Here is a 9,885-nt window from a genome sequence, read left to right as displayed (position 1 = left end):
GACACGGCAAGGACATCAGGGTTGGCAGAGTGTGCTAAAGCAGTGAGTTAAACAATCTTAGGGAGGAGGCTTCTGATGTTGACATGCATGAAACCAAGGCTTTTTCGATCACAGAAGTCAACAAATGAGGATGCCTGGGGACATGCAGGGCCTGGGTTTACCTCCACATCACCCGAGGAACAGAGGAGTAGTAGGATGAGGGTGCGGCTAAAGGGTGCGGTCATGATTAGTTTGAGAAGAAGGGGGGAATGCAGTACTAACTATTGTCCCTGTTAACTGAAATAAACAAGAAATAGAACATCATTTCCATATAAGGGAATAAATCAAACATGGAGTTTATAAAAATAACTAGAGGCCTTTCCAGATGACTGACAAAAGTGAAACTGAAAAGTAATCTGAAGCTGCTTGCATTTGCCCGAACCATCAGCATAGTTCCTCACTCAACCCAGAGCAAAGAGGCCAGTCTGCACATGTTCTAGTGCAAACCTGACACTACATGACATTAGGCATGAAAACAAACCCAGAGGAATGTCCATGTTATCATACAATTGAGATGTGAGACACTCCTCTGGCTCAGAAATGTGCAAGCCCTAAACACAGCTTGAGGTTAGTTCAAGTGCTTTAAATCTGTATGAGTAAACCACTCACAGGAAAAGAGAGGCAGGAAGTCATAAACAGAGAAGACTGTATTTTTAAGATCTTTAACAAGATGGTGAGTAGTACTGCTATAATACATATCAGAAAGTAACACTGCTTTGGATTGGATCCTCTCTTTATAGCCATGTGTTTGAGCTGTGAACTGTGCCGTCTAAAGTAACGCATGTCAATTTAAATGCAGATGAAACAACAGAGAAAAACAGAGGTCATTTTTGTCTGGGTCTTAGCCATCTGGCTCTCTTCAGTTGTCAACAGTGAAAGTAAGTGATTTTTAACATTGTGAGACAGTGCACAAAAACATATTTTGGCTGTTTTTTACCAGGCAAAAAAGCTGCTTGAGGTAACAATCTTTTGTCTTTTAGTAAGGATGTGTCACATCCAGCAAATACAGAAAGTACAGCCATATTTCAAATAATTTTGGATAAGATTCTGCTATAAAAGTACAAAACATTTTTGGTTCAAAAGATCCATGCTGTCTGGCTAGGACCTTGATAAAGAGAAAGATGGAATCTGTAGTATTACCTTGAGAAGACCTGAGTAAAGATGATCTGCTTTCTACAGAAACAAACTTTCTTCAAGTTCTCACAACTCCTTCTTTCCTAGCTGAACTGGCTATGGCCACAATATGCACTTAACAGAAATATAAACACAACATGTTGTGTTTCATGAGCCGAAATAAAAGATCCCAGAAATGTTCCATACGCACAAAAAGCTTATTTCTCTCAAAATCTGTGCACAAATTAGTTTACATCCCTGTTAGTGAGCATTTCTCCTTTGCCAAGATAATCCATCCACCTGACAGGTGTGTCATATCAAGAAGCTGATTAAACAGCATGATCATTACACAGGTGCACCTTGTGCTGGGGACAATAAAATGCCACTCTAAATTGTGCAGTTTTGTCCCACACCACAAGTCAAGTTTTGAGGGAGCGTGTAATTGGCATGCTGACTCCAGGAATGTCCACCATAGCTGTTGCCAGATAATTGAATGTTAATTTCTCTACCAAATCGAGTGCAATGTCGTTTTAGAGAATTTGGCAGTACGTCCAACCGGCCTCACAACCGCAGACCATGTGTAAACACGCCAGACCAGGACCTCCACATCTGGCTTCTTCACCTGCGGGATCGTCTGAGACGCGCCACGCGGACGGCTGATGAAACTGCGGGTTTGCACAACCAAATAATTTTTGCACAAACTGTCAGAAACCATGTCAGGGAAGCTCTGCGTGCTTGTCGTCCTCACCAGGGTCTTGACCTGACTGCAGTTCGGCGTCGTAACCAACTTCAGTGGGCAAATGTTCACCTTCGATGACCACTGGCATGCTGGAGAAGTGGGCTCTCCACGGATTAATCCCAGTTTCAACTGCTGATCGGGCAGACAGCGTGAATGTGGTCGTTTGGGCGAGCAGTGGGCGAGCAGTTTGCTGATGCCAACATTGTGAACAGAGTGCCTCATGGTGGCGGTGGGGTTATGGTATGGGCAGGCATAAGCTAATGACAATGAACACAATTGCATTTAATCGGTGGCAATTTGAATCCCCAGAGATACCGTGACGAGATCTTGAGGCCCATTGTTGTGCCATTCATCCGCCGCTATCACCTCATGTTTCAGCATGATAATGCACAGCCCCATGTCACAAGGATCTGTACACAATTCCTGGAAGCTGAAAATGGCCCAGTTCTTCCATGGCCTGCATACTTAATAGACATGTCACCCATTGAGCATGTTTGGGATGCTCTGGATCAGTGGTCGCCAACTGGTCGATCTTCAAGGCATTCCTAGTCGATCACCAAATATTTCTGTAGAAAAGTCAACTAACGATAAAGGCCTGCGCTCCTTTTTTAAAATCGTGTTGAGCGCACCGGGTAAGCAAAGTGTTTCCATGAGACAAACTCTGCCTACCCACAGGACCGGCAAATCTGACTAAATCGAGTGCACCTACTGCGCTGCCCAATCTGATAGCTCAAATCAACGTGGCTACAGAGCTTCCATGACCCTAGCCACAGCTAAGTTTAATAGGCTACTAGCGTACGTAAGATTTTATAACTTTTAAAACCATGACCACAGTGAGACTGTCAACGAATACAGCAAAGAGTTGCTGATTTTATGAGTGAGTTCATGTTTAAGTTTATATTCAGCACTGTCACTGTTTTTATTCATCACTATTACAAAACGCGCTTCTCCGTACTTCCGCTCGGGCTGCAGCTGCTAAGAATGAGTAGCCAAGTATCGATAGCCCTGCGTTTTATTATTATTAGCAGCTCGTCGTGTCGATTTTAATAATAAGGAATATTTAACTTTCTCTGGTCATAGGAACAACATGAATTTGTGCATGAGGCAGATGTGGGACTCGAGTTTCGCCATCAGGTGGAAGACTGTGTCCCCTCTCTCTGGTCAGTCTCACCGGGGGAAAGGAAGGAGAGAGCAGGGACGTGAGAGGTGGTTGGTAGTCTTTTGAACGGTCATCCAACTTGGAATTCCAAGTCGGAAAACTCGGGCGTCTTTCTAGAGCTCGGACTTTTCGACCTGGAGATCACTGAAGTCGTGATTTGACCTCGTTGACCATCAGATGCAGGTACCATCAGTCCAGTAAAATAAAAAAAACAAATTATTTAAATTCATGCTCCACAGTGATAAACCAACTGATCTATTTTGTTTTCAAAGTTCGAGTTCGAAATATAATATGGTCTGATTAACAATATTGTCAGGCCAATCATATAGCCAATATGCTGTGATAATGTGTTAGGTCTACTGCCCAAACCTCCTTCCTACAACTGTTTGTGTGAGGTTAATGTACAAAAAAAAAAAATCTGAGCAGCAGATCTCCGCTTGCTTTTTGACTGCCAAAGTGATCTTGACTCAGAAAAGGTTGGTGACCACTGCTCTGGATGGACGTGTACGACAGCGTGTTCCCGCCAATATCCAGCAACTTCGCACAGCCATTGAAGAGGAGTGGGACAACATTCCACAGGCCACAATCAACAGCCTGATCAACTCTATGCGAAAGAGATACATTGGGCTGCATGAGCCAAATGGAAAATGGCTCATGCAAATGCAAATGGAAAAACAGATACTGACTGTTTTTCTGATCCACGCCTTTACTTTTGTTTTTGAACGTTATCTGTGGCCTACAGATACATATCTGTATTGCCAGTTATGTGAAATCCATAGATTAGGGCATAATGCATTTATTTAAATTGACTGATTTCCTTATATGAACTGTAACTCAGCAAAATCCTTTAAATTGTTGCATTTGATTTATTTTTGGTCAGTGTAAATACAGTGTGTGTAAGGATGGAAAGCTTCCTATACCTGGCGATATAACAGTTTCCTCTTTATCCATCCATTCACAGGTAAAGTGGAGCTGAGAACCAGTACTGAGGTAAAGGCTCAGTGTGATCAGAATGTGTCCCTGCAGTGTGACATCATGTCATCAAGCCCACTCAAGATCATTCTCTTTTCCTGGGTAAGGAAAATGAAACAGCTGTGTGTGGTCAATGCCACTGGTGTATTTTCCTTTCCTGGCGTCCGGTGTGACAACACAAACAACACCCTCACACTCAATCTGACTCGGGTGATGCCGTCCAGTCAGGGTAACTACACCTGCAAACTGCGCTCCAACCTAACGATCACAGCTGCCAACACCACTGTGACAATGCAAGGTCTGTATACTGTATGGGAATAATGCTCCTATATAACTAATGATGATGCTGTTGTAGGATGGGAGCAATTGCAACAATGACACATGTAGGCAAGTCATACCAAATATTACACAAATATGGCAATGAAATTGTTAGACGCACTCCAGCTATGTGAATGTTACTTGAGAACTACCCAATACTCATCCTATTTTTCCCTCAACATTGCAGAGTGCCTAAGGACATCTGAGCACAAAGTGTTCCAGAATGAGTCTCAGGTTGAGTGCCAGTTATTTGGAGTTTACCCAGAAGGCACAGTACACTGGTTCCTGGGCTCTGAGAATATAACAGAGTCGGCCAGCACAAAGAGCCAGCTGGATGAAGAGGGGCTGTTTGATATAAGGAGTACCCTGCCTACCCAGGCTGGGACTGAGCCTTACAACTGCTCCTTGTGGATACCTAGTAGTAGAACCTACAGCTCTCACAAACAGCTGCACTACTCCAGAGGGATCTCTTCAGGGACAAGTACTAGGAGCAGACTGCTGTTGGTCTTCATCCTGGTTGGACTCATAATCATAACATAGGACTAGTCATGGGAAGGTCAGGAGGTTTTTTACTGAACATGGGACTTGGAACTACAGTAGGGCAAAGGGCTTTCCTGGTCAGGGCACATCTACACAGGATGGATCAGGGCCTTTCTCTTACTGAGTGAAGAGAAAGCAAACCTGGACTGCCATGGCCAAAGAGAATATATGTTTTCACTTTTTATACTGGGAAGCAAAATATCAAAGAAATTACAATGAATACAATTGAATTTTAAACTGAAAATCATTGTACATTGGGATTTGAGAATAGTGTAAGAAGTATTCATCAGTTCTCATCTTGTTCATCGTTTGTCTTCAACGTTATACACTTGCTTAAATTGCATTGCTTATTACAGTAGTAGAATACTGCTTCCTGGTGGTGAAAGTGTTTACTGACGGAAATAGTATTGCTGTTAGATGAGTAATAAAGCTGTTCTAAATTGTATTGTTGAATTGACTGATCTTGCCTTGACTGATCTTGCTTATTAAGTCTGTCATATCTTGTTGCTGTGTTTGCCAGTCAGCACTGATTAGACTGATTATATAATAATCAATGCAATGTCAAAACATGGCTATAAGGACATGTTACTGTGTGTTCTGGGTTCTAAAATATAAGTTGTATTATACCATAGCAAATATAGTCACCCGTGTTGTTTTCTGTACTAGTTCTCAATTTAAAAACGACCCAGACCACCGATGGTACTCATGACATTGACAATAAAAGAATGAGGACTCATGGTCATTCAAATTGCATTTCTAGTTCCTTCTCAGTGTACCACAAGGGGGCAGAGTCATCCCGCCAGAGAGGACTGTCAAACCAATCATACACAACTCTTCTCCCTCTGCATACAAACACACACTCATGCTGTATGAATTCCAATCCAACTGTTCTGTATAAATCAACACTTTGATGTGACACATTTCCTATCATTTTTCGCTACGCCAATGTGGGGGGTCCTGCAAAGTGAAGGGTAAAATGTCTGTCATTATAAAACACTCAAATCAATCCACATGACTTCTGTGGTGTCAAACTTACATCTCTAATGCATTATCCAGGTGCGAGGATATGTAAAGTGTTTTAGATGGACTGACCTTGTTGCACATGTGTAGGCTGCTGTGAGAGATGTTAAAAGTACCTGTTGAGTACACAGTATAACATGCTGCATTTTTCTGATAAATAGGTACATTTCCCCGACAATTGTGAGGATTCCTGCAAAGTGGGATGTCGTTATCAAACACTATGATGAGTCCTGTTGTCATTATCAAACACTCATCAATATGATGAGTCCTGTTGTCCCAAACAGGGCATGATCAGAAATATAGTTAGTGTTTCAAATCGACTGACAGTTTGTTTCAGTAAAATCAAACATTATCTAGAAAGGAGATGATGGTCATTGGCCTCCTTTTGGCAAACCTGCTCTAAGGTGTACAAAGGTCCACAAGGGGCTTTAGTTGTAGCCTAGTCTGTATAGATTTAACGCAACACAGCGGTTAAGAGAACCACATCTACGTTTAACTTGACTTGACTGGGAGACAAATTCCTGTTTGTAGTTTATAGAGTTCCACTGTAATATACACACAGACAGATGGGTGCATGGTGAGTGAACAGACTAAAAAAAGATAACACCTGCTCCCACATAGTATTAGGGAGACCTGACATGGCTATCCCTAGAGCACGGTGGTGAGACAGGCGGTTAAGGGCTGAGACTCAGCGATGCTGGTCCAAAGGCTCCCTAGAGAGAGTAGAGATGCAGGAGGAGAGGTCAGCCACTGTGGACAGAGTAGAGGGTGAGTCGGCTCAATAGGCCAAAAACAACACGCTCCAGCAGAGCCACCACCCAATCAGACACTGGATCAATAAGAGAGAGAGGAGCGAAGACCCTGGTTCACGAAGCATGAGTGTAAGGACAGATGTGTGTGTTGAGGGGTGGTGAAGTGGGGTGTTAGACTGCAAGTCTAAGGAAGATAAGAGTCTATTTCTGGCCTGGCGTATGGGTCAGAAGTCAGCTCCCAAGGGCTGGGGCTGGCATGAATGACAATGGCTAGCTACAAACCAATGCGCGTCACTGGCTGGGAATATGGAAGTAATTGCAAGTAATTGGTGTGTGGTTGAGGGATACATGATATGCTTCCTTGTACATATTTGTTACATAGCATAGGAACACAGAATGCAGAACACACACACTACATAATGGAGAATATTCACTGCACACACCAAAGCTTCTCTGTATATTTACAAATGTATTTTATACGTAGTTTATAAGTGTTTATGTGAAAATAAAAGTTTAGAATGAAAATATGGTAGATCATTTCATTGTGCCCTTACTCTCTTCTTTTAAATTAGCTAATGAGGGAAAGTTCCTGTTTTGTATATTTTATTGGTTCAATGACTTGCAGTGTTCTGCTATTTAACGGAAACTATTGTGTTCTTCAGCTCTCATAATTTCAACAACATCTGTTTGCTACACAGACTTGTCTTTTAATGCTTTGGCTTTATTCAATGAATGTAGAAGAGATAAAACTTCCCCACATTAATTTACTATAATTAAGAGAGCTATCTGATGAGAATCAGCAAATCCAAATGAACTCTCCCAAGCCCAGCTAGACTTAGATCATCCCTTATAAACCAGTCCTGCTGAAGGCTGGAAAAAGAGAGGCTTTGATAGGACTGGTTTATAAGGGATGATCTAAGTCTAGCTGGGCTTGGGAAAGTTCATTTGGATTTGCTGATTCTCATCAGATAGCTCTCTTAATTATAGTAAATTAATGTGGGGAAGTTTTATCTCTTCTACATTAATTGAATAAAGCCAACGCATTAAAAGACAAGTCTGTGTTTGATGATAGTACTCCATAGCATCCATAGTTGTAACGGCTGTCGTAGTCGTTCTCCTCCTCAGACGAGGAGGAGCATGGATCGGACCAAGATGCAGAGTAGTTAGTGTTCATATTTTAATGAAAAATCAACAAAACACTTCAAAATACAAAACCAACAAACGTGACAAACCCGAAACAGTCCTGTGTGGCCCAAACACAGTCACAGGAACAAACACCCACAAAACACAAGTGAAACCCAGGCTGCCTAAGTATGATTCTCAATCAGGGACAACGATTGACAGCTGTCTCTGATTGAGAATCATACCAGGCCGAACACCAAATCCCAACATAGAAAATCAACCATAGACCAACCCACCCAACTCACGCCCTGACCAACTAAAATAAATACAAGACAAAGGAAAACAGGTCAGGAACGTGACAATAGTGCTACACAACACTTCATACACAAAGAGTCATGCACAGAGCATCACTGTAAGCTACTTATTGAATCTGTCTTCTATATGGAGACAATGTTCCAGTCCAAGCCCTTAAAACGTATTGTACTATGAGAGAATAAACTAGCCTATCAAACACAACCTCTTGGGCAGCATCTCTGTAATACGAAGGCAATATATCTGATATATGGGTGCATTTTTGACACAACTCACGACTCTTGACTGTAAGTTCCCCACCTCTTGACATAAGGTAAATAGAGGGAATTCTTGGGGGTTAGAATGGAGAACTTTGGGGTTTTGTGGGTTTCTCTGACGATGGTCTATCTGTGAGGTCTGGATCACTGATATCCTGGCCTAAGATAAGAGCTGGGTTGGGGCGATGCTTTCTGCCCTCCTGGATACAGGCAGCTGTTGGATGGGAAGCCTGTTCCCATGGTGAAGTGAAGCTGCCGATGCATCACACTGCATAAAGGCAGCAGGCTGGACTCTCTCTCTCTCTCTCTCTCTCTCTCTCTCTCTCTCTCTCTCTCTCTCTCTCTCTCTCTCTCTCTCTCTCTCTCTCTCTCTCTCTCTCTCTCTCTCTCTCTCTGTGTGTTTTTCTTTTTTTTCAGGTGATTAGCAGGAGAGTTTCTTTCTCTCTAAATGCACACTAATTAGCCAATGGGGGAAAAAAAGACATTATATTCCTCAGGATCAGTTACGTGTGTGCTGATGTTTCTCCATTATGCAAATCTCTAACAGAGACAGTACCTGGGTAGAGAGATACACAGTGCAAGAAGACTTGTGGTTTGTTGCAGAGCAAAATGAGAAGTGGGGTAGAAAGGCAGGAGATGTGCCCTATGGATTATTGTCCTGCTGAATGATCCCTTATTACTCCATGACTGGAGTGGCCTCATCAAGTCTGCCTTTGTTGTATAATGCTTCATTCAGTCTTTCCCCAGCGCACACTGATTTACATTATTATTCTGTAATTGAACAGGCACAGACAAACGTCCACTGATTGATTGCAGCGTACTTAACAGCCACACATTAACTTCCTCGGCGGTACGGTATTGGGGGCAGCGGCAGCCACAATCAGAACCCCACAATGAAAACTGGGGTTTATGAAAAAGTTAATTTCTACAAGTAGTCAACAAAACTCCAGTGGATATTAGTACTGTTGTTTAGAGCTATGATCCACCGCAAAACTCAGCACACTGTCCTTGTCATTACACAATATATCACGTTTTTGGTGGTGTGTACATAACATTGGGGAAAAACACAATCACACACCTGTGCACACACACACACAGCGGGCCCGGTTCCACGAGGAGGCAAAAGGGGGCTTAGCCCCCTCAGTTGAAACTTGTATCCCCTCAGTTTTCGTTTCATGTCTCTATATAAAAATAGCAAAAAGGTTCAAATGACTGAGTGTCTTGTTGGCGCCAAATCTGTATCATCACAATGGACAGAGCAAGCCGCAGTGTGTGTAGGGGGCTATGGAAAGCCACGGAGGTGGTTAGGTATGACTCCTTTGGGTTTCCATGAAGAAAAGCGTGAAAAAAACGCTTCTCATCTCTGCGGTAACATATGTGAATAACGTAATGCGCCTCCGCCTGATTTATAAGGGTGGCGCCAAGTTTACGGTTGAAGCAGCTTCACTCAATTCTGCCTCATGCCCCACCACTACAGAGTTTAGCTTCTTAGCGTTAGTGTCATTAGGCTTAGTTTATTTAGCTAGCTCAAACCAGATAATC

General features: G+C 42.7%; 1 protein-coding gene across 2 annotated transcripts; it reads left to right on the top strand.

The window, feature by feature from the left end:
- The first annotated feature begins 528 nt into the window (after positions 1 to 528).
- On the top strand, positions 529 to 5,622 carry LOC139565124 (uncharacterized). 2 transcript variants are annotated; one of them, XM_071385224.1, is made up of 5 exons: positions 558 to 712; positions 839 to 917; positions 1,687 to 2,768; positions 4,012 to 4,320; positions 4,528 to 5,622. In XM_071385224.1, exons 3-5 carry the CDS (start codon positions 2,765 to 2,767, stop codon positions 4,878 to 4,880), a joined length of 666 nt encoding a protein of 221 aa, XP_071241325.1. In that variant the 5' UTR covers positions 558 to 712; positions 839 to 917; positions 1,687 to 2,764; the 3' UTR covers positions 4,881 to 5,622. The 2 variants fall into 2 exon arrangements, with proteins under 2 accessions (XP_071241324.1, XP_071241325.1); XM_071385223.1 differs by lacking the exon at positions 1,687 to 2,768 and having other exon boundaries at positions 529 to 712.
- Positions 5,623 to 9,885: the final 4,263 nt, after the last annotated feature.

This window comes from Salvelinus alpinus, chromosome 36, assembly GCF_045679555.1.
Source record: "Salvelinus alpinus chromosome 36, SLU_Salpinus.1, whole genome shotgun sequence".
NCBI lineage: Eukaryota > Metazoa > Chordata > Actinopteri > Salmoniformes > Salmonidae > Salvelinus > Salvelinus alpinus.
Note: the sequence above shows the minus strand (reverse complement) of the source record. Positions and strands in the feature narration are given on the sequence as shown.

Excerpts from the sequence above, each read along its gene's own strand:
- LOC139565124 (XM_071385223.1), top strand. The coding sequence starts at position 632 with ATGAGTAAACCACTCACAGGAAAAGAGAGGCAGGAAGTCATAAACAGA. Across the intron at positions 918-4,011 it reads TTCAGTTGTCAACAGTGAAA|GTAAAGTGGAGCTGAGAACC; the intron begins GTAAGTGATTTT and ends ATCCATTCACAG. Across the intron at positions 4,321-4,527 it reads CACCACTGTGACAATGCAAG|AGTGCCTAAGGACATCTGAG; the intron begins GTCTGTATACTG and ends TCAACATTGCAG.